This window comes from Bos indicus, chromosome 15 (genome assembly GCF_029378745.1).
Source record: "Bos indicus isolate NIAB-ARS_2022 breed Sahiwal x Tharparkar chromosome 15, NIAB-ARS_B.indTharparkar_mat_pri_1.0, whole genome shotgun sequence".
In the NCBI taxonomy this organism is placed as follows: Eukaryota; Metazoa; Chordata; class Mammalia; order Artiodactyla; family Bovidae; genus Bos; species Bos indicus.
This window is the reverse complement of record NC_091774.1, coordinates 8,453,449-8,478,951: the sequence shown is the minus strand read 5'-3', so window position 1 is coordinate 8,478,951 and position 25,503 is coordinate 8,453,449. Positions and strand designations below refer to the sequence as shown.

The following is a 25,503-nucleotide window of genomic DNA, read 5'->3' as shown; positions in this document are numbered from 1 at the left end:
TAATAGTAGCAGCACATTAATTTATTAAAAGATAATATCAATTGTTAGTGAAGGTATGGGTAACTAAGCAGACTTTGGCTTTTCTGATGGGAATATGAAATCATTCAAAAACTTTTGAGGTATATTTGACCATATTTCAATCAACCTTACATGTCCAAGAGAGCTGAAATGATTTCTGTTGATAGGAATTTGACCAGAAGAAATGATCAGAAATGAGTATAAAAATAAATTGTGTAAATATGATGATCCAAGAGTTATTCACAATAAAAATTTTAGAAACATCCAAAATAGCACAAAAGAATGATTGGGATAAATACACAAATAGAGCTTGGCCAGAAACAGAATTGATATGACTGTGAAAGTTTTATTTGGAAAAGCATTTAAAGATATTTGGAAATATTTGTTAGCCTAAGTGTGGAAAAACAGGATTTAAACCAGAATATATACTATTATTCATGTCTTTTAAAGTAATTTTGTGTGTGTGTGTTGTAAACATTTATAGTGAGGCCGCAGTTAATTTATTATCTTTACATTTCCCTGTTTAATAATGAACAATGAATAAACATATAGTAATGAATATGTATTAATTTTATAGTTAGGAGAATAGTATAGGGGTTCCTTTTAGGAGCCAAGAGTTTGGGTTTCTGTTAATATCTGTAAGTAAAGATGCTTTCAGCAGGTTCTCCTCTCCCACCTCCTGAGTGAAGGGAATCCCTCAGGTTCTACTTACCACTATTTTTGTCCTTCTCTGTGTCCCCAGTGGCTCTACGCCTTTCATATTCTCTGTAACATCTCAGGGAGTGTTTCCCACTACATGAGTGTTTCCCGCCATATTTCCCATCCTGACCACCTGTGCACTGTCCACTGACGGGTTACTATGACACCATAGTGACACATGTGAAAGTTTTCTCCAATTTGACCCTGCTTCTCACTTCTTTAATTCTGTTAATGCTTGATATTATTTCTTGTGTCAAAACTATCTTCGACTTTTTCCCCCTTTGCTTCTCACACCTGCATCCTCAAGCTTGTCTTACTCAGATCAGTCACTCAGTCCTGTCCGACTCTTTGTGACCCCATGAATCGCAGCACGCCAGGCCTCCCTGTCCATCACCAACTCCTGCAGTTCACTCAGACTCACATCCATTGACTCAGTGATGCCATCCAGCCATCTCATCCTCTGTCGTCCCCTTCTCCTCTTGCCCCCAATCCCTCCCAGCATCAGACTCTTTTCCAATGAGTCAGCTCTTCGCATGAGGTGGCCAAAGTACTGGAGTTTCAGCTTTAGCATCATTCCTTCCAAAGAAATCCCAGGGCTGATCTCCTTCAGAATGGACTGGTTGGATCTCCTTGCAGTCCAAGGGACTCTCAAGAGTCTTCTCCAACACTACAGTTCAAAAGCATCAATTCGTCGGCTCTCAGCCTTCTTCACAGTCCAACTCTCACATCCGTACATGACCACAGGAAAAACCACAGCCTTGACTAGACAAACTTTTGTTGGCAAAGTAATGTCCCTGCTTTTGAATATGCTATCTAGGTTGATCATAACTTTCCTTCCCAGGAGTAAGCGTCTTTTAATTTCATGGCTGCAGTCACCATCTGCAGTGATTTTGGAGCCCCCAAAAATAAAGCCTGACACTGTTTCCACTGTTTCCCCATCTATTTACCATGAACTGATGGGACCAGATGCCATGATCTTCGTTTTCTGAATGTTGAGCTTTAAGCCAACTTTTTCACTCTCCACTTTCACCTTCATCAAGAGGCTTTTTAGTTCCTCTTCACTTTCTGCCATAAAGGTGGTGTCATCTGCATATCTGAGGTTATTGATATTTCTCCTGGCAATTTTGATTCCAGCTTGTGTTTCTTCCAGTCCAGAGTTTCTCATGATGTACTCTGCATATAAGTTAAATAAACAGGGTGACAATATACAGCCTTGACGTACTCCTTTTCCTATTTGGAACCAGTCTGTTGTTCCATGTCCAGTTCTAACTGTTGCTTCCTGACCTGCACACAAATTTCTCAAGAGGCAGATCAGGTGGTCTGGTATTCCCATCTCTTTCAGAATTTTCCACAGTTTATTGTGATCCACACAGTCAAAGGCTTTGGCATAGTCAATGAAGCAGAAATAGATGTTTTTCTGGAACTCTCTTGCTTTTTCCACGATCCAGCGGATGTTGGCAATTTGATCTCTGGTTCCTCTGCCTTTTCTAAAACCAGCTTGAACATCAGGAAGTTCACGGTTCACGTATTGCTGAAGCCTGGCTTGGAGAATTTTAAGCATTACTTTGCTAGCGTGTGAGATGAGTGCAATTGTGCGGTAGTTTGAGCATTCTTTGGCATTGCCTTTCTTTGGGATTGGAATGAAAACTGACCTTTTCCAGTCCTGTGGCCATTGCTGAGTTTTCCAAATTTGCTGGCATATTGAGTGCAGCACTTTCACAGCATCATCTTTCAGGATTTGGAATAGCTCAACTGGAATTCTATCACCTCCACTAGCTTTGTTCATAGTGATGCTTTCTAAGGCCCACTTGACTTCACATTCCAGGATGTCTGGCTCTAGGTCAGTGATCACACCATCGTGATTATCTGGGTTGTGAAGATCTTTTTTGTACAGTTCTTCTGTGTATTCTTGCCATCTTTTCTTAATATCTTCTGCTTCTGTTAGGCCCATACCATTTCTGTCCTTTATCAAGCCCATCTTTGCATGAAATGTTGCTTTGGTATCTCTGATTTTCTTGAAGAGATCCCTAGTCTTTCCCATTCTGTTGTTTTCCTCTAATTCTTTGAATTGATCGCTGAAGAAGGCTTTCTTATCTCTTCTTGCTATTCTTTGGAACTCTGCATTCAGATGTTTATATCTTTCCTTTTCTCCTTTGCTTTTCGCTTCTCTTCTTTTCACAGCTATTTGTAAGGCCTCCCCAGACAGCCATTTTGCTTTTTTGCATTTCTTTTCCATGAGGATGGTCTTGATCCCTGTCTCCTGTACAATGTCACGAACCTCATTCCATAGTTCATCAGGCACTCTTATCTATCAGATCTAGGCCCTTAAATCTATTTCTCATTTCCACTGTATAATCATAAGGGATTTGATTTAGGTCATACCTGAATGGTCTAGTGGTTTTCCCTACTTTCTTCAATTTCAGTCTGAATTTGGCAATAAGGAGTTCATGGTCTGAGCCTCAGTCAGCTCCTGGTCTTGTTTTTGCTGACTATATAGAGCTTCTCCATCTTTGGCTACAAGGAATATAATCAATCTGATTTTGGTGTTGACCATCTGGTGATGTCCATGTATAGAATCTTCTCTTGTGTTGTTGGAAGAGGGTGTTTGTTATGACCAGTGCATTTTCTTGGCAAAACTCTATTAGTCTTTGCCCTGCTTCATTCCGTTCTCCAAGGCCAAATTTGCCTGTTACTTCAGGTGTTTCTTGACTTCCTACTTTTGCATTCCAGTCCCCTATAATGAAAAGGACATCTTTTTTGGGTGTTAGTTCTAAAAGGTCTTGGAGGTCTTCATAGAACCATTCAACTTCAGCTTCTTCAGTGTTACTGGTTGGGGCATAGACTTGGATTACTGTGATATTGAATGGTTTGCCTTGGAAACAAACAGAGATCATTCTGTCGTTTTTGAGATTGCATCCAAGTACTGCATTTCGGACTCTTTTGTTGACCATGATGGCCACTTTCTTCTGAGGTATTCCTGCCCGCAGTAGTAGATATAATGAGGAGTAGATATAATGGTCATCTGAGTTAAATTCACCCATCCAGTCCATTTCAGTTCGCTGATTCCTAGAATGTCGACATTCACTCTTGCCATCTCTTGTTTGACTACTTCGAATTTGCCTTGATTCATGGACCTGACATTCCAGGTTCCTATGCAATATTGCTCTTTACAGCATCAGACCTTGCTTCTATCACCAGTCACATCCACAGCTGGGTATTCTTTTTGCTTTGGCTCCATCCCTTCATTCTTTCTGGAGTTATTTCTCCACTGACCTCCAGCAGCATATTGGGCACCTACTGACCTGGGGAGTTTATCTTTCAGTATCCTATCATTTTGCCTTTTCCTACTGTTCATGGGGTTCTCAAGGCAAGAATACTGAAGTGGTTTGCCATTCACTTCTCCAGTGGACCACATTCTGTCAGACCTCTCCACCATGACCCGCCCATCTTGGGTTGCCCCACGGGCATGGCTTAGTTTCACTGAGTTAGACAAGGCTGTGGTCCTAGTGTGATTAGATTGACTAGTTTTCTGTGAGTATGGTTTCAGTGTGTCTGCCCTCTGATGCCCTCTTGCAACACCTACCATCTTACTTGGGTTTCTCTTACCTTGGGCGTGGGGTATCTCTTCACAGCTGCTCCAGCAATGCATAGCCAATGCTCCTTACCTTGGACGAGGAGTATCTCCTCACCGCCACCCTTCCTGACCTTCAACGTGGGATAGCTCCTCTAGGCCCTCCTATGCCCGCGCAGCCACGGCCTGAGGTTGGTCCTCCCAGCCACTGCCCCTGGCCTTGGGCATGGGGTTGCTCCTCCGGGCGGCCGCCACTAGCCTCTGGCGTGGGGGCTTGGGGTAGCTCCTCCCACCCACCGCCCCTGGCCTCCGGCTTAGGGGCGTGTGGTATCTCCTCCCGGCTGTCGCCCTCGACCTCGGACGTGGGGTAACTCCTCTCGTCGCCGCCCCTGACCTCTGACGCTGGGTATCTCCTCTCGGCCGCCCCCCCTGACTTCGGATGTGGGGTGGCTCCTCTTGGCCACCGCCCTTCGGGCATCGGTCCTCCCAGCTTCTGCCCCTGACCTCGGACGTGGGGTAGCTCCTTTCGGCTGCGCGTCGCAGCCGCCTGCGCTTTAGCAGGCGCACAAGCTTGTCTTACTAGGATATACCAAACACCTTCACCCGTATCAAGTAAGAGGTCTCCTCATAATCAGGTGCACCCAGCTTCACCGTTGAATCGATGCATTCTACACTGCGCTCACACTAATCTTCTAAGCTTCTTGAAGTCCAGCTCTGATCCTGACCACACCTTCCTCCAGTTCTTGTCTGGTTTATAAGATGAGTGTGTACTCATTCTCTCTGTGCTGCCTCAGCTCTCACTTCTGACAGTTTCATACAAACCCCTTTGCTCCATCTACGCGAACATAACCTCTCCTGACTTTAGTCCCTCACTAAAATTCTTATCTTTACCTTCTCTGAACCTCTCCATTCCTCAGCATCCAACTTAAATCCTTTTCCCTCTGGGAATAAATCAGCAGCTGTCACCTGAATGATAGTTTTTTTTCACTATTCCTTTTTCCTCTATTTTGAATTGAGACAGCTTAGGGTGTGTGGGGAAGAATTTGGGTATCTGCTATCTGCTGAACTGTGTGGTTTTCTTATGTACCTGATTTGGTTTCTTACTGGGATGACTTTGCTACGTAAACAACAGCTACTTAAGCAATCTGTTGTTCTGGAGTAATTACTATTCCCTTTCATTTTTAAACGTTTGGACTATGAATTACATAGTCATATTACTTCTCCAGTACAAAATACTTGACCACAGTTGTTAATGAGTATATAGCAACTGATACATGCTATGAGCTCAAGGACTAAAGGAATTCATCTGAGGTAAAAAATGTCTTTCTAAATCTAGTACTGAAAAAAAAAAATTATGCTATTATATTCTGTTAGAACTGTGCATTCTAGATGACCTTTCAAAGCAGGTTTGTGTATTAAATTTAGCTGTCGATGTCTAAGGGAAACCAGGCACAAGCGTCTAAGAATCGTCTCCCAGAGGAGACACACAGGACTTAATTCCCTCAGCAACGAGTCACGACAACACATGTGAAATGGTATCTACTAGAATCTCGTAGACTGAGAGCCAATGGTTTTAACTGGAGGCTGGTCATGTAGACACCTTCTGCTTGTCATGTAGGCAAATTCCAGACTCCCAGATACAAAGCAGGGGTTCAAAACAGCCCATATCGCTTGCACAGTTTTAGCATTAGTGAACTACTTTCATCCGTTAGGCGGGTGGTGTCTCGCTGTTCACACTGTTGCACAGTGTTCGTGGAACCCAAGATAGGCAAGGCACAAGCAGGGAAATGGGAAGAAGACTCAAGGAGCTGTCGGAGCCGCGAACACATTTCTTCTCTCCCGACTGGCGCAGCAGCCAGAGCAGCAAGACACGCCGTCTTCTCTCTTCGGTGTTGACCCAGGCGGCAGCCAAGACTCAGCCTCCCGACCATAACGTGGCCCCAGGGGCTTTTTCAGGTGGAGCTCACGGATGCTTCTGGAACACAAATAGCCCATGGCCAGGCGAGTTCACTGTGACGGGCATGTGCCTGCGCTGTAAGAGCTCTCAGCTCTTACACAGTCGTGATTTACAAAATGTAGGGTGAGAGCTAGAGAATGTGGAGGGGAGAGCTGACCACTCCCTCTTGCTCATTTGCTCCTTCCTTTCAGGTGGGAACCCTCCTAAAATCCACATTCCCATGGTGTTGGAACATTAGTCATTGCTTAGAACCTCTGCCCCTGGAAACTCTGCTACCAGTATTAGCTCTTTAATCGAAGCAGGCCTTTCAATGGCTAGCATGCCTGCTCTGCGAACTCTTTTATGCACAGCTCTGTTAACCCGAAATAATAATTTTAGGCTCTAACAGTGTTTCAAGCATTCAGATTTGTTCCCGTGTGTGAGTTGACACAAAGATCATCTTTTAAAGTAAACAGAAGCTTCAGAAATAATTTGTTGGATAGACTATTATCTCTGAGACTGAAAATATTTTTGCATCTTTTACACCCTGTGGTGTACACTGGAGCTTTCTCTTGGAGGACCAGTTTTCTCGTCTCTTTCTCATTGCTGGTTCAGTGATGTTGTATTTGTGCTTTGGAACTGGTTATTTTGGGAATATTTATACTACAAAGACCAGCAAATAGTGTAAATTGGGATCTCCCCGCCCCCCACTCCCAAGGGAGCCAATTGTTAAACTTTATTACCATACCACCACCTGTATCCATCCCCTTACCATTTATTCTATAGTCTGTTCCTCTAAGTGGTAGGAAGAAAATGTATGTAATTTGTGTGAAATACTAACTTAGGGTACTGAAAAGCTACTGGTCCAAATTTCCCGCTTGGTTTATATTATTCTTTTGATATATTGTGGCTTCCTTCTGTGGCTCAAACGGTAAAGAATCTGCCTGCAATGCGGAAGACCCGGGTTTGATCCCTGGGTCAGGAAGATCCCCTGGAGAAGGCAATGGCAGCCCACGCCAGTACTCTTGCCTGGAAAATCCCATGGACAGAGGAGCCTGGTGGGCTACAGTCCATGGGGTCTGCAAAGAGTTGGACACAACTGCATGACTGACACTTTCACTTTCTGATATATTAGTCTATAAACTTGGAATTCTCAAGTTTATCCATCACTAATGAACTACTTACTGGGTTATTTTTAATTATGTAAGTATTTTTTAAAGTCCTTCTTTCAAATGAAGTTTTAAGATGCTATGCTGTCAAAGCCAGAAAACCTAATTTTATCTTTCTTTAAGCTTTTGTTTGTCAAATTATCAGTGTAAAATGGCTCCAAAGCAGTGTCCTATTCCGAAATTGTCGCTGGCAGATACTTAGTATTCTGGAGAGGCCATTCTACTCATCTGTCTTTACTAATCTCAGCTGGCAGTGAATAGTAGTGTAGTTTGGGCAATGAAAATAAGGTAAAATCATGCGTTTTTACTGAACCAGTCAGTTCTAAAGACAGCATGCGAGGATGATGATGAGCATAGAAGAGGGAAGAGAATGTGCACAGCGTTGTTGCAGCATGAGTCATTGCTTAGAACCTCTGCTTTGGGAACTCTGCTACCAGTATTATCTCTATAATGTGTGTGCTTAGTCACTCAGTCGTGTCCGACTTTGCAACCCCGTGGACTGCAGCCCGCCAGGCTCCTCTGTCTGTGGGGATTTTCCAGGCAAGAATACTGGAGTGGGTTGCCATGTCCTCCTCCAGGGAATCTTCCCAACCCAGGAGTCGAACCCAGGTCTCCCACATTGCAGGCAGATTCTTTACTGTCCGAACCACCAGGAAAGCCTCCTGTTGAATATTCTGAGATGATTCTTCCTCAATTAAATCAAGACATTATGCAGTTTTCGGGGCTTCCCTCATTGCCCAGGTGGCAAAGAATCTGCCTGCAATGCAGGTTTTAAGGATCTTTTGTAGTGTTATTCCAGCCCTGCCTCTGCCTCCTTCCCTCCACTTACTCTGAAGGCAGACCCTGTCAGACTTTTTCATGCCTCTTTACGTTTTCATGGGAGTGACCCCTTTGTTATCTTTGACTACTCATGACCAGTTATTCATCTTAAGATCCAACTCAGAGCACCACCATTCTTTTTCCAGAATTTAGACTCTCTTTTGTGATTGCTTAGATTTTCATATGATTTGCGTACCCTTTTATAATCATTTTTAATTTAATGAATGTTGTATGTTTGCTCTGTGTGTGTGAGTGTGTGTGTGTGTGTGCACGCGCGTGCATTTTCTTCCCATTCCATACACTGTAAGCTCTCTTGGACAAAGACTGTGTTTTCCTAGTCTTTGTATTCCCAAGATACAATTGCTATATTCAAACTTTTTGTAGGACTTAATTTTTAAAAAAGGTTTCAGAGTAGAATAATATTTGATTCCCTCTCTAACACAGAACCTTCAATAATCACTCTCTATGTCATGATTTGCCTTTGTGTGCTTTTTAGGCAGATACACAGGTTGACCGAGAACATCAGAACTTCTATGAGTCATCACTAGAATACGTCTTTAAAATTCAAGAGGTTCAGGAAAAAAAGAAGTTTGAATTTGTCGAACCGGTAAGATCTATCTTCTGTATAAAATAGTAGCTATAATACATCTTCTAAGAAAAATTTGCAGTTTTTTTCTGTTGACAATTATGGTTTTTAAAAATAAAAGGAGAGAGAGAAGCATGGGAGAGTATGTAGGTGGAGCATGGAGCACTTTAGGGCAATGAAATGCCCTAATCTACGGGACACTGTAATGGTAGATACATGTTATTCATTATACATTTGTCAAAACGTGTGTAGCAGGTACAATACCAGGAGCGAACTGTAATGTAAACTATGAACTTTCATAATAATATGTCAGTACTGGGTTATCATTTTGTAACCGATGTGCTATACTGATCCAAGGTGTTAATAATGGGAACCCGTGTGGGTAAGGGCCAGGGTGGGTGGTGAGCTCTAATTTCTGTTCAGCTTTTCTGTAAATCTAGCACTGCTCTGAAATAGTCTGTTGATTTAAAAAGCCTAAAATTTAACATTAAAGCATGTATATTACATATACCTAAAGGAAAACAGCTCACTGCTACAGTGACCCATTTATCAAACCTTTAGTTGAAGGGAGAGAAGGTAAGGCTGTATTTCTTCCTTTGTTCCACTCTGCTTCCTTACAAGGCGGGGACCTGCCTGACTTTCCAGTGAAGTCATTTATTTTCCTAAGTCAGTGTAAAAAGTAATGGATTCCCTAATGTAAACTGCATTGCAGAAAAGAACAGGTGGCTGGTCTTTATAAACTTACTTCGTTTTCTTGGCATTTTTTCCCAAGTAATACCTTAATATATTACAATATTGCCTGAATAGGCATTTTCATGAGGTATCATCTGTGACTGAATAAGGGTAAGTTCTATAGTCAAGATGATAGGGTATTGATCATAAAATATATAAGAAATCAAATATATAATTTAATCCATCTTTTCTTCCTATGTCAGTTTATTTTTAAAAAAATTACTTATTATGAGCAATAAAATACCCTATTCCTAATTTAGTGGATGATAAGGAGAAGGGGAGATACATTTCTAAATATATTTGGAAATTTTATTTCCTGATGAAAACCCATCAGTGATTACCTAAAGGTGATGGGAAACTGGGACAGAGCAGAGTCCAGGAAGAGTCTTAGCCCCTGCCTGGTCTGTACCCCTGCTTCACTCCTGTCCCTTCAACTAGAGCCACCTGCCTTTCTGCTGGCTGCTTCACAAGTTTCCAAGACCAACCCTTCACCTCCAAGGCTTTAAGGGACTGAAGACCACACCACAGGCTCAAGAATTTAACCTTATATAGCTCAGTTGGTAAAGAATCCACCTGCAATGTGGGAGACCTGGGTTCGATCCCTGGGTTGGGAAGATCCCCTGGAAAAGGGAAAGGCTACCCACTCCAGTATTCTGGCCTGGAGACTTCCATGGACTGTATAGGATCCATGGGATCCATGGGATCGCAAAGAATCGGACACGACTGAGCGACTTTCACTGTGATGACAGCCTTGACTCCAAGTTCTGTTTCCAAACACTAAGTTCTTAAACCCCCTAGTTTGAATTGATAGCCTCTTATTTAGAAGATCCTTTGGGGTCTGATAAACTTTTACTTGGCTTTCTGAAACTCAGCTGGGGTTCTTGGACACATGGTCAGCTTGACAAGCCGTCGTCAAAGAAGATGACTAATTCTTAAAATTCCTACTCCTCTTCTCATGGAGTAGGTCCTGCCTCTGAGTCGTATCATGGGTTTTGAAGCCTGTCTCCTTGTTGGCACACTTCCCCATCTGGCCGCCCCTTGGGATTTCTGAATGTCAGCTCTTTGTTAAAGTGCCCCCATTAGTTCTGATGCTTTCCCCATCACTCTCCTTCCTTGTGTATTCCCATTCCCTGCAGATACTGTGCTCATCTGCTGTGCAGGTCTTCCTCGCACCTGGAATGATCCTTCCACAGCTGTAGTAACTCTCTCCTCTGAAGAGGCACACGTGTAGCCCGTTTCCCCATCCAAGATTCTTTTATAGCCCATCCTGTCTGGGAACAGTGAACCAGACCATTCTGTAAGATGACATCAGGTATTAAGGAAAAGGTTGTAAAATCGTTTGCCCACAGATCACAGAAGGAATGCTAAGAATTTGTGAATTCATGTGACAATACAGGTAGAGAAGTGGAAACTGTCCTTCAACTGAAATGTTTCTTCCTTCCCTCTGTGGTATCCCATACTGGGATGGTCTGATAAGTCTTCTGTAATGCATGCCTTTCTGGTGACACCACAGTCAAGGTCGATGTGAAATCTGTTCTTCTTCCAAAATATTTTCCTGGCTGCTGGATTTTTCTTATTAGAGTGTCTGGCCAAACCAAATAGTACTGTCAGTTTAGTCTCATTCCATTTCCAGCCACAAAGTCTCATCCATGGGATTTTACTTAATTTCCACCCCCGTAATGAGAAGAATAGAAATGGGAGCACTAGAACATGGGGTTGCTACTCTTTAGGTTACACATTTACAAATTAATTTAGAGGAAAAAAGCCTTTAAGATTTCAAAAACAAAGCCCCCAGGAGCTATAAAGATAAAAACACATGAGGATACTTTAATATCTTTGAAGGTTATTTCCTGCAGAAATCCAATTCCTGTTGTGTAAAGCTTTGTATTGAAGAGATGAAGCAATCTATGCTAGTTTAGCTGAGATTTGTTTGACAAAAAAGCATTAGAGTAAAGCAAAGTACTTTAGGGGTGTGACTTAAACAGATGCTGTGATAGCAAGTAGAAAATATAAATAGTCCTGTTGATTCCCATTAAATAATATTCTTACTTTATGATGATCATTTGAGACTAATTTTCCATGATTTCGATTAACGTCAAGATCCTCCTATAGTTGACCTTTGAACAATACGACCTTGAACGGTGTGGATCCCACTTTTATGTGAATGTTTTAAAATAAATACCACAGAACTACACTGTCTGTAGGTTGGTTGGGTCTGCGGATGCAGAGCAACAGATGCCACGACTGGTCTGTAAAGTTTTACACAGAGTTCCAAAAGGTGTGTGTGTGTGTGTTGTGTGCACACACATGCACATAAGCATATAGGCATCCTTAATTCCCACATTGTTTAAGGGTCAACTTGTACTTATGATAAAATGTCTACAGAATATTCAAGTGGTACCAGGAAAAGATGTTCCTACAGCTTCGTTATTCTTAGGAGAATCTGGATCTAATATATGGGAAAAGAGGGGCATTTATAAATTTTTTATAAATTACTGCTTTTGAAGTATTCAGAAAGCCAGCTTTTTAAACTCACTTCTCCAATAGCTATATGATTTTAATGGCCTTTTCCCCCTGTTTATCATAGTTTATTTGGAATGCGATGGTAGCTAATTCATGATCTCTAGACTCGCACTACTCAGTGTGGTAGTAACTACTTATGTATGACTGTCAAACCCATGAAATGAGACTAGTGTAGATTAAGATGTGCTCCAAACCTGAAACACATACTAGATTGCAAAGGCTTAGTACAAAAAAGAAAGCCTTTCTTTTTTAAAGAAATATCATTAAATCCTTTTATATTGATTACATGTTGAAATTATAATCTTTTGAATACACTGTATAAAATATTAAATTTTGCTTGGTTTAAGTTTCTTGTGACTACTAGAAAATCAAAATTTTCATATTCGTTTGCATTTGTGGTTTGTGTTGTATTTCTGTCTAGCAGTGCTTGACTGTGTTCTTTCAGATTTGCCAACAAGATATGTGAGTTCGGGTCTGTAATGGGTGAGAAGAGATCAGAGAGGGAGAAATATGAATTCCTGATTCTTGATTGTAAGATCCTCCTATTTCTCAGAGTTGCCCAGATTTTATGAGAATTTTGAGGGATTAGGAGAAAAACCTTGAGAAGTAGCTAAACATGAACAGCCTACATAAGAGAGTTGAATACCCTGTCTTGAAAGTCTGTTATGGAACATGAAGTTTGTGGCTCAGAAAACCAAAATAATCTTTTTATAGCTTAACTCCCTTACGGTTCATTCAGCTGCAGTTGGTGGATGTTTTGACTGCATCCTGCAAGCGTACGTAGCTGGGACTAGAGTTTTGTGAGCAACTACTCTGTGTCCTGTGTTTTCCGCATTCTCCCATGTGAACCCCACCATGGCTTTATTATTGGTAGTTTTTATCCTTCAAGATGAGAAACTTAAGTCACAGAAAGACTATTAGTTGCCTGAGGTCACAAACCTAAAGAGAGGGAGAACCAGGAAGCCAGAACCCAAGTCCAGAGTTAACTATTTCATACCACCAACAGCCTTAAGGACTGCTTCATTACAAAAGTTAGTTCTTATTGCTTGCTCTGACCAAATAAAGTGGATGACCCTAGAAAACTGGACTGTAAAGCTATTTTAATTCCTTAAACATTAGAAGAAGAAAATAAGAGATTTTTCTTCACTTTGGTAAAGATGATTGAGTCCATGCACATATCTGTTCATTAATTCACTTGTTCTTCCATCCTTCTTTCATAATTCTGTTTTGTCTCCCGAGGCCACAGGTAACTGGCCACTTTTCATGTAGAGACAAAGTGTAATGGCTGAGTGACTATAAGTTGAAATTTGGCTTCAGCCTTACAGCTCTGTGAATTTGGAATGCTTTTCCAATTCTGTGATCCTCAGGTTTTTATCTGTCAGTCGGGGATAAACTTTGTGTGTAGTTCCCAGAATTGTCACATCTGATGCAGGTAATACACAATGTACCTGGTTTGTCATAAGCATCAATAAGCTAGTGTGAGCTTGCACATGGACTGTTATCACTAGATAAGAAAACAATATTGATGCGTCATTTATCAGTGTGCTTCAAAGCCAGATAAAGCTTTTTCAAAACCACATTTTTAATTTTAACATGCTTTAAAATATGCATATAAATTCTAAAAGAACATATTCACTTTATTTTTTTAGACTTCAGTCTTTTTGTATTATGTTTAAATGTCACGTGGAAAAATGAAAATAAACAAATATAAACTGAAGCATGCTCCTTTTAATACTCATCCCTTAGACTGTTAAATTTATTTTTAAATCATTTTCTGAAAAAAATATAAGGTAATTTAGTTAACATGCTTTAGCTCTTTAGCTTATTATATGATGAAGTATACTTATAAAATGCTTTTTAGCTTTTCTAGTAGATGTGAAAAATTTTGAAACTGAACAACTACTTGCTAAGTTAAAAAGGTCTGTCAGATAGTATGTAGACCTTCAGGTCCTGAAAGCAAAAGATTTTGTGTTCATTTTCAATATAATTGGTTAACCTTAGTATAGAAAGTTTAGAGTAGATTAAAGTGAGAAAATAAGACAGTATTATTTTTTTAAAAAAGACATTGTAGGACTAAAAATTAGATTTCTGTTCTGCTGAAAATCTAAGTGCAGTCTTTCTATAAAAATGAAACAATAAAGCTCTCCTCAGGTTGCATACGTTTAAATAAAAGCTTCTTGGCCTTTGGATTTAGTTCTAGGTACTGTTACTGAAAGTTTGAAGTTTGCAGTGACTGTTAGACCATGAAGAATTTTGGAGAAGTCAGAAAAATGCATTCTATCTATTTAACTGACTGATCTCTTATACTTAATTTTAGAAATCCATCATGTAAAGGCCTGGTCTAAACATAGCTTCTGCTGGATTTTACCACATTGATGGCCACGTTACCTTCTTCATTCCCATTTAGTTGAAAAGATAAGCTGACTATTCTTTATTGCCTTATTTCTTTCCAAAGAAGTTTCAGCCCTGTCTGTTTCATCTGAATTGCATCCCCTTGAAATATTAGAAATTCATCTTTAGGAACTCCAGTGAGTCTTCACTGCTGAGGCAATATATAGCCATGACTTCAGAAAGTTTTGGCTTTTTAAATTACTTGAATCTGTGTTCATATCTGTTCATTCATTCATTCGTTTGTTCTTCCATACTTTTTTCATTGAATTCCCTGGTGGTCCAGTGGTTAAGAATACACCTGCCAATGCAGGGAATATGTGTTCAATCTCTGCTCTGGGAGATCCAACGGGCCATGGGGCAACTAAGCCCGTGCACCAGAACTGCTGAGCCCTCGAGTCTAGAGCTGGTGCCCTGCAACAAGAGAAGCCACCACAGCGAGAATCCTGCACACTGTCAGAGTATTAGAGTGGGAAAGACTAGAGATCTCTTCATGAAAATTGGAGATACCAAGGGGACATTTTGTGCAAAGATGAGCACAACGAAGGACAGAAAAGGCAAGGATCTAACAGAAGCAGAAGAGATTAAGAAGAGGTGGCAAGAATACAAGTGTCAGAAGAACTATACATAAAAGGACATAATGACCAGATAACCACAATGGTATGGTCACTCACCTAGAGCCAGACATCATAGAGTCTGAAGTAAAGTGGGCCTTAGGAAGCATTATTACAAACAAATCTAGTGGAGGTGATGGAATTCCAGCTGAGCTATTGAAAATCCTAAAAGACGATGCTGTGAAAGTGCTGCATTCAATATGTCAGCAAATTTGGAAAACTCAGCAGTGGCCACAGGACTAGAAAAGGTCAGTTTTCATTCCAGTCCCAAAGAAAGACAATGCTAAAGAACGTTCAAACTACTGCACAATTGCACTCATCTCACATGCTAGCAAAAAATGCTCAAAATTCTCCAAGCCAGGCTTCAGCAGTAGGTAAACCAAGAACTTCCAGATGTTGAAGCTGGATTTAGAAAAGTCAGAGGAACCAGAGATCAAATTGCCAACATCTGCTGGATCATCGAAAAAGCAAGAGAGTTCCAGAAAAACATCCACTTTTGCTTCATTGACTATGGTAAAACCTTTGACTGTGTGGATCACAATAAACTGTGGAAACTTCTTCAAGAGATGGGAATATGACCACCTGACCTGCCTTCTGAGAAATCTGTATGCAGGTTAAGAAGCAACAGTTAGGACTGGAATGGAATCACAGACTGGTTCCAGATTGGGAAAGGAGTATGTCAAGGCTGTATATTGTCACCCTGCTTATTTAACTTCTCTTCAGAGAACATCATGAGAAATGCTGGGCTGGATGAAGTACAAGCTAGAATCAAGACTGCTGGGAAAAGTATCAACAACTTCCGATATGCAGTTGCTAACACCCCAATGGCAGAAAGCAAAGAGGAACTAAATAGCCTATTATTGATGAAGGTGAAAGAAGAGAGTGAAAAAGCTGGATTAAAACTCAGCATTCAAAAAATGTAGATCATGGCATCCAGTCCCATGACACTTATGACAAATAGATGGGGAGAAAGTGGAAATGGTGACAGATTTTATTTTATTTATTTTTTATTTTTTTAAAATGGCTTCCCTGGTAGCTCAGATGGTAAAGTGTCTACCTACAATGCAGGAGACCCAGGTTTGATCCCTGGGTCGGGAAGGTCTCCTGGAGAAGGAAATGGCAACCCACTCCACTATTCATGCCTGGAAAATCCCATGGACTGAGGAGCTTGGTGGGCTACCGTCCATGGGGTCGCAAAGAGTTGGACGTGACTGAGTGACTTCACTTTCTTTATTTATTTTTTTGGACTTCAAAATCACTATGGATGGTTGACTGCAGTCATAAAATTAAAAAATGCTTGTTCCTTGGGAGAAAATCTATAACAAACCTAGACAGTGTATTAAAGAGCAGAGATATCATTTTGCTGACAAAGGTCCATAGAGTCAAAGCTATGATTTTTCCATTAGTCATGAACGGATATGAGAGTTGGACCATAAAGAAGGCTGAGCACCAAAGAAATGATGCTATTGAATTGTGGTGTTGGAGAAGACTCCTGAGAGTCCCTTGGACAGCAGAGAGATCAAACCAGTCATTCCTAAAGGAAATCAACTCTGAATATGCATTGAAAGGACTGAAGCTGAAGCTCCAATACTTTGACCACCTGATGTGAAGAGCTGACTCATTGGAAAAGACTGTGGCTGGGAAAGATTGAGGGCAAGAGAAGGGAGCGGCAGAGGATGAGACAGTTATATAGCATCATTGACTCAGTGGACATGAGTTTGTGGAAACTCCAGCAGATGGTGAAGGACAGGGAAGCCTGGCGTGCTGCTGTTCTTGAGGTTGAAGAGTCAGATAGGACTTGGCAACTTTGCAACAACACAGCTTCTCTGATTATTACCCTCTTTGACAAGTCCCCCTGTGCCACACTGACTGACCAGTTTCCAGCCATGACTCTTTTTTCTTTGGTTTTCTCATTCATTGCATTAGATATTGATACTTTTTCATTCCCATTCAATCTGTACATTAGACTTAAAGCACTCTGTGGTCATTCAGAAACTATCCCTTACGATTTTTCTCTCTGTTTTCCTCCAAGTAAAGAATAGCAAAGACCGCAGGATTATCTCCTAGGCCAGACACATGTACAGGATGAAAATTTATGCCTTACCTGTGCTCTAGTTTTCCAGTCTTCTTGGAGATTTCAGTGGCCAGATGTAGACGTCTGTATAAGACTTTGATCTCTTTTAGTACATTACGATGCTCTGTTTATGAGAAGTGTTTGTATTTTTAAAAAACACTCTTATTGGGATGTAATACACATGCTCTTCAGTTCACCCAATTTTAATTAGTTTTTGTCTGTGGTCTGAGGTAGGTGTCCAACTCCATTCTTTTCCATGTGGCTCTTCAGTGGTCCAAGAATTCTTTGTGGAAAGACCATTCTTTACACATTGTATGATCTTGGCACCCTTGTTGAAAATAAGCTGTTCATAGATATCTGAGTTTATTTCTAGACTCTCAGTTCTCTTCAATTGATGTGTATGTCTGTCCTTGTTCCAGTATCACACTGTGTTCATTATTCTAGTTCTGCCCAGTTTGGGCATCGGTCATGTGAAATTACTAAAATTACTCCAGATTGCTTCAGAGGCCTGCTCCTCACTCCCATGCCAGCTGCTGCTGCTAAGTTGCTTCAGTCGTGCTGGACTCTGTGTGACCCCATGGACGGCAGCCCACCAGGCTCCCCCGTCCCTGGGATTCTCCAGGCAAGAGTACTGGAGTGGGTTGCCATTTCCTTCTCCAATGCAGAAAAGTGAAAAGTGAAAGTGAAGTTGCTTGGTCGTGTCCGACTCTTTGCAACCCCATGGACTGTAGCACAACAGGCTCCTCTGCCCATGGGATTCTCCAGGCAAGAGTACTGGAGGGGTTAGCCTTTCCCTTCTCCAGGAGATCTTCCCAACTCTGTGATAAAACCCAGGTCTCCCACATTGCAGATGGATTCTTTACCAGCTGAGCCACAAGGGAAGCCCAAGAACACTGGACTGGGTAAGCTATCCCTTCTCCAGCAGATCTTCCCAACCCAGGAAGAGAACCAGGGTCTCCTGCATTGCAGGTAGATTCTTTGCCAACTAAGCTGTGACCTGGAGATTAATCAGCTGAGAAATTGTGAATAAGCTATTCCTTTGCTGACTTGCTATGGGTTTTGCTAAATGATTCAGTTCAGTTCAGTTCAGTCACTCAGTCGTGTCTGACTCTTTGTGACCCCATGAATCGCAGCACGCCAGGCCTCCCTGTCCATCACCAACTCCTGGAGTTGAGTTAAACTCATGTCCATAGAGTTGGTGATGCTATCCAGCCATCTCATCCTCTGTCATCCCCTTTTCCTCCTGCCCCCAATCCCTCGCAGCATCAGAGTCTTTTCCAATGAGACAACTCTTCGCATCAGGTGGCCAAGGTACTGGAGTTTCAGCTTTAGCATCAGTCCTTCCAATGAATACCCAGGACTGATCTCCTTTAGGATGGACTGGTTGGATCTCCTTGCAGTCCAAGGGACTCTCAAGAGTCTTCTCCAACACCACAGTTCAAAAGCATCAATTCTTCGGTGCTCAGCTTTCTTCACAGTCCAACTCTCACATCCATACATGACCACTGGAAAAACCATAGCCTTGACTAGATGGACCTTTGTTGGCAAAGTAATGTCTCTGCTTTCCAATATGCTATCTAGGTTGGTCATAACTTTCCTTCCAAGGAGTAAGTGTCTTTTAATTTCATGACTGCAGTCATCATCTGCAGTGATTTTGGAGCCCCCCAAAATAAAGTCTGCCACTGTTTCCACTGTTTCCCCATCTATTTCCCATGAAGTGATGGTACCAGATGCCATCATCTTCGTTTTCGGAATGTTGAGCTTTAAGCCAACTTTTTCACTCTCCTCTTTCACTTTCATCAAGAGGCTTTTTGTTCCTCTTCACTTTCTGCCATAAGGGTGGTGTCATCTACGTATCTGAGGTTATTGATATTTCTCCCGGCAATCTTGATTCCAGCTTGTGCTTCTTCCAGCCCAGTGTTTCTTATGATGTACTCTGCATAGAAGTTAAATAAGCAGGGTGACAATATACAGCCTTGACGTATTCCTTTTGCTGTTTGAAACCAGTCTGTTGTTCCATGTCCAGTTCTAACTGTTGCTTCCTGACCTGCATACAGGTTTCTCAAGAGGCAGATCAGGTGGTCTGGTATTCCCATCTCTTTGAGAACTTTCCACAGTTTATTGTGATCCACACAGTCAAAGGCTTTGGCATAGTCAATAAAGCAGAACTAGATGTTTTTCTTGAACTCTTGCTTTTTCCATGATCCAGCGATGTTGGCAATTTGATCTCTGGTTCCTCTGCCTTTTCTAAAACCAGCTTGAACATCAGGAAGTTCACGGTTCACGTATTGCTGAAGCCTGGCTTGGAGAATTTGAGCATGACTTTACTAGCATGTGAGATGAGTGCAATTGTGCAGTAGTTTGAGCATTCTTTGGCATTGCCTTTCTTTGGGATTGGAATGAAAACTGACCTTTTCCAGTCCTGTGGCCACTGCTGAGCTTTCCAAATTTGCTGGCATATTGAATGCAGCACTTTCACAGCATCATCTTTCAGGATTTGGAATAGCTCAACTGGAATTCCATCACCTCCACTAGCTTTGTTCATAGTGATGCTTTCTAAGGCCCACTTGACTTTGCGTTCCAGGATGTCTGGCTCTAGGTAAGTGATCACACCATCTTGATTACCTGGGTCGTGAAGATCTTTTTTGTACAGTTCTTCTGTGTATTCTTGCCACCACTTCTTTATATCTTCTGCTTCTGTGAGGTCCATACCATTTCTGTCCTTTATTGTGCCCATCTTTGCATGAAATGTTCCCTTGGTATCTCTAATTTTCTTGAAGAGATCTCTAGTCTTTCCCATTCTGTTGTTTTCCTGTATTTCTTTTCATTGATCACTGAGGAAGGCTTTTTTTTTTTTTATCTCCCCTTGCTATTCTTTGAAACTCTGCATTCAGATGCTTATATCTTTCCTTTTCTCCTTTGCTTTTCTCTTCTCTTCTTTTCACAGCTATTTGTAAGACCTCCTCAGACAGTCCTTTTGCTTTTTTGCCTTTTTTCCATGGGGATGGTCTTCATCCCTGTCTCCTGTACAATGTCACGAATGATTTTTCATCTATAAATGCAGTATGTTTTTACATTTGGTCAGTTTGTTGCAGTGGTGAGGTAAATTGATTCTAAAGCCCTTGGGAATGATAAAGTGCTATATGAGTTTTTCCTGATGGTAAAATGCCTTTCTTAATATTAAAACCTAATCTACGTACTGGCTTATTGTTATTGATATTATCATTTTAAATGTCAGGTTTACTTTAAGGTAAGCTGAGACAATAATCTTTTTCCTACCACTGCACTTCCTACCAGGCACATTGAACAAAGAAAGTGACACAGTGGAAATGCAATTCCTAAACTGTCAGGCTGTCCTGTTAAGTTTCCTTGATGCAGCATCATGGAATTTGTTAAGGATAAAATGAACTAAACATTTAACTTTGCCACCACCTAGAGGCAATTATGTCATACATGCTGTCTTGATTAAACTTTCTCAAATGCTGCTTTCAGAGTAGATGTGGAACAAAAGTAAAAGGTGGATAACTCTTTGTATATAATTTTTCTCTACACCCTAAAGAATTGTCCTTTCCCTAGTGGGTTCTCAGCATGCACTGTGAGATTAAAACATACTTGTTTACTACTAAGCAAATCTGAATTTTACCAGAAGTTGCCAGTAGGAAATGTATCTCAAGGAATTGGGTGTCTTATAGAAATATTTATTGCAGATGTTCTTAAAGTATCTCCTTTGTAAGTTGAATTCTTTATACTTTGCATAATATTACAATAGTATCTTTCTTTTATGATACCCAGTTCCTAATAAGACAGTATAGACATTAAGAAATGAAACAATATTACTTGCAAGAAATTCATAACTACTATGCAAATATTTAGAAGGCTACTGTTGCCTAAGTATATACTTCACAGGCTTTTTCTTATTTTGTCTCTGAAAATCTAAATTTACATATCTATGCCATGGTTATTTAAAGGGTTTTTAATACTATTTTAAGATACAGTTCTTTTAAATTGGGTCACAATATGTGCAAACTATATGTCTTATATTATTGAATAATTTAATAAATGTATGTGGCATCCTTTTAGTAAAGGGTTATCTATTAAATTTTTACTTTCCCTAATAATTATTTGTTGATATTAAATTGACAGCATAAAATAATTATAAAATTACAGACAATGTATTTTGACACATCATCAGGAACTGTTGAACAAATAAAGGGAATTCCTTAAAATGTAACAACTTAACACCAATTCGAAAGTATATGCTTTCCAAAATGTGTATGATTTTGTAAGAAGTTAACTTGTTTAGGAAGAGAAGCATTAGATCATTGCAGAACCAGTATTTAACTGTTGGAAATCATAACACACACACCAATTGATGCTTGACTGAATCCTCCTTCTTCCCCAGACAGAGGAAATGACAGGATATTATTCACATATAAAGATGATTTCAAACTGTGTTTCTTTCCTCATATAAAATAAAAGTTTACAGACATGTTATGCTGTTTTAATTAGAAAAATATTAGCATCTTCTCAAATGTGTTTTCTAACTTTATTGTAGGAAGAAGTTGTGGAAGAGATTGAATTGTATATGGAATAAAATCCCAGGAAATTAAATGAAAAATTTAAATAAATTATTTTTCAGTTATAACATTTCATATAAATGACCATGTCTGATAACTCCTTGGACAGCTGCTCTTTACAAATAAAAACATCATAAATAAGTGCATATGAATGTGGGATTAGAAAGCTAGGGTCATGGAAATTGTGCTTTTGCAAAGAAAATTTAATTTTAACTCTTACATGAAAAGATCTGTATCTAGCTCCATGTTTTTGCTCAACTCTTGCTTCTTTTTTGAGTTCTTCCTGCTGCTTGCAAAAATACTGTCTGTTTATTACATAAACCATTACTGCCACCTCGTGGTCTTTTCCTGAATTTCACCTGTCCATCCTTATTCGTTCTCTTTGAGTACTTCTTATTTCTGGCTTGCTGGTTTAGTATTCCTCACATCTGCACATTTTTGATCTCCGACTTCTGGTTAGAATCTCTTCTAGGGTTAGTTAGTTAGTTGCTGTTAGTTGCTCAGTCATGTCCGACTCTCTCTGACCCCATGAACTGTATAGCCCAACAGACTCCTCTGTCCATGGGATTCTCCAGGCAAGAATCCTGGAGTGGGTAGCCATTCCTTTCTCCAGGGAATCTTTCCGATCCAAGGATCAAACCGGGGTCTCCTACATTACAGGGAGATTCTTTACCGTCAGAGTCACCAGGGAAGTCTGTTACCATTTGGACCTAACAGAAGCAGAAGGTATTAAAAAGGAGTGGCAAGACTATACAGAAGAACTATACAAAAAATATTTTCATGACCCAGATAGCCATGATGGTGTGATCACTCACCTAGAACCAGACATCCTGTAATGGGAAGTCAAGTGGGCCTTAGGAAGCATCACTATGAACAAAGCTAGTGGAGGAGATGGAATTGCAGTTGAGCTGTTTCAGATCCTAAAAGATGATGCTGTGAAAATGCTGCACTCAATATGCCAGCAAATTTGGAAAACAGCAGTGGCCACAGGACTGGAAAATATCAGTTTTCATTCCAGTCCCAAAGAAAGGCAATGCCAAAGAATGCTCAAACTGTCACTCAATTGCACTGATCTCACATGCTAGCAAAGTAGTGTTAAAAATTCTCCAAGCCGTGCTTCAACAGTATGTGAACTGTGAACTTCCAGATGTTCAAGCTGGATTTAGAAAAGGCAGAGGAATCAGAGATCAAATTGCCAACATCCACTGGATCATCAAAAAAGTGACAGAATTCCAGAAAAACATCTACTTCTGCTTTATTGACTACCCCAAAGCCTTTGACTGTGTGACTCACAACAAACTGTGGAAAATTCTTAAAGAGATCGGAATACCAGACCACCTTACCTGCCTCCTGAGAAATCTGTATGCAGGTCAAGAAGCAATAGTTAAAACTGGACATGGAACAACAGACTGATTCCAAATCAGGAAAGGAGTACATCAAAGCTGTATATTGTCACCCTGCTTATTTAAATTATATGCAGAGTACATCATGAGAAATGCTGGCCTGGATGAAGCACAAGCTGGAATCAAGATTGTTGGGAGCATTATCAGTCACCTCAGATATACAGTCCATGGGGTCGCTAAGAGTTGGACATGACTGAGTGACTTCACGTTCACTTTTCACTTTCATGCATTGGAGAAGGAAATGGCAACCCACTCCAGTATTCTTGCCTGGAGAATCCTGGGGACAGAGGAGCCTGGTGGGCTGTCGTCTATGGGGTCGCACAGAGTCAGACGTGACTGAAGCGACTTAGCAGCAACAGCAGCAGATATGCAGATGACACCACCCTTATGGCAGAAAGTGAAGAAGAGCCAAAGAGTCTCTTGATGAAAGTGAAAGAGGAAACTGAAAAAGTTGGCTTAAAACTCAACATTTGGAAAATTAAGATCATGGCATCTGGACCCATCACTTCATAGCAAAAAGATGGAGAAACAATGGAAACAGTGAGAGACTTTGTTTTGAGGGGCTCCAAAATCACTGCAGATGGTGACTGGAGCCAAGAAATTAAATGACAGTTGCTCCTTGGAAGAAAAATTATGACCAGCTTAGACAGCATATTCAAAAGCAGAGACATTACTTTGCCAACAAAGGTCTGTCTAGTGAAAGTTATGGTTTCTCCAGTAGTCATGTATGGATGTGAGAGTTGAACTATAAAGAAAGCTGAGCACCAAAGAATTGATGCTTTTGAACTGTGGTGTTGGAGAAAACTCTTGATCATGGGGTCGCAATGAGTTGGACATGACTGAGCGACTGTACTGAACTGAACTGTGTTATTTTCATCTTTATCTCCATTAATTCTCTCCTGGATATTTTGTCAGTGCATTTGAAGAGTAGTTAACATGACAACTGTCCATGACAAGACCTAAAAGTTAAATCACGTCTGCCAAAAAAGAAGTAAAAATTAGGTTCCATGGCTTCTGTTTCATATCTGTAATTCTAGTGCCAGCTTAGCTGAGGATATTCAAAACTTACTAGCTAGAGGAATTAGAATGAAATATAATTTCTCTAATTTATTTTATTTGATGATCATCCTTTTAAAAAACACATTTTTATGGTTTATTTTTTATCTCTTTGTTTTTGCAGCTTTTATCATTCCTCCAGGGTTTATTTACTTTTTACCACGAGGGATATGAACTCGCCCAGGAATTTGCACCATATAAACAACAGCTGCAGTTCAACTTGCAGAATGTAAGACTATACCTGTTCTCACTGCCTCTCCTTAGTTAATCAGATGATCCCAGGGCAACTGAGTTATAGCCAAGCTGAACTTTGGAGTCTTTCAAAAACTTATCTGAGTACAATAAAGCCTCATTCATTTAGAAAAATCACTTAATAAATTTATTAACTTTTTAAAATAAGAGCTAATCTCATGTTTGAAAAATATATACTGCCAAATTTCGTGAAAATGAAAATATCTGAGTGCAGAGACCTTAGAAACTGTTGCCTTTATCTAGTGTTTTCATTATTTTGCTGAGTGACCCTAGGCATGTCATATTTCCTGAGAGGGCAGTATTTCTGTGTTTGTGAAAGGAACTTTCACAATGGACTTTCATGCTCTGTCCCTTTCCTCCCTGAAGCTATTTATTTTATAGCTGACATTTACTGTTTTCTAAAAATAAATTTAAATGTGGCTTTCAAGCATCCATAAAAGCTGTGTTAAAGCTTCAGGAGAATTATTTAAAAACACCCTATCTATTTCTGGGACAGTTTACTTTGTAAAGTTGTCCAGTAAATGCTTTTAATATTTGATTGCAGTTATACGAATTCTGATTTACATGTACTGAATACCAGTTACACTTTAAAAAGTTAGCCAATCCTTTCTGTATTATCAAATATGTTGTTCAGTTGGTAAGTCATGTCTGGACTCTTTGCAGCCTCCTGGACTGCAGCACACTAGGCTTCCCTGTCCTTTCACTATCTCCAGGAGTTTGCTCAAACTCATGTCCATTGAGTCGATGATGCCAATAACAAAATCTTAATTGCTGAGGATTTTGTGTAAATGAAGAGTTATTTCTGAAACCATGTCTGGTACTCTGTAGCTAAAATAGTTTGTGAAGATTTCACTTAATTTTCTATAAAAAGCATGCCTTTCACTCCTTACCTGATTTTTGCTATTGTAAAGATGTTCAGCAAATAGAAATATGCGTTTGGAGCGTAGCACGAGAAATAAGTAATTGCATTTATTCTACTTGTGTTTTGCATTTAGCTTTTTATTTAACCTAGATTTTCTCACAGAATCAATTTCACATGCAATTCATTCCATTGTTTTTCAATATGGAATCCATTTGGGCTTTCTC

The 25,503-nt window shown here is 40.3% G+C and overlaps 1 protein-coding gene across 2 annotated transcripts in view; it reads left to right on the top strand.

The window, feature by feature from the left end:
* Positions 1-25,503, top strand: part of ARHGAP42 (Rho GTPase activating protein 42) — a 349,579-nt gene that overhangs the window by 251,931 nt on the left and 72,145 nt on the right. For both annotated transcript variants that reach the window (XM_070803334.1, XM_070803335.1), the window contains 2 exons: positions 8,709-8,819; positions 24,290-24,394. In XM_070803334.1, the coding sequence (XP_070659435.1) occupies positions 8,709-8,819; positions 24,290-24,394 (216 nt within the window). The remainder of the gene's footprint in view (positions 1-8,708; positions 8,820-24,289; positions 24,395-25,503) is intronic.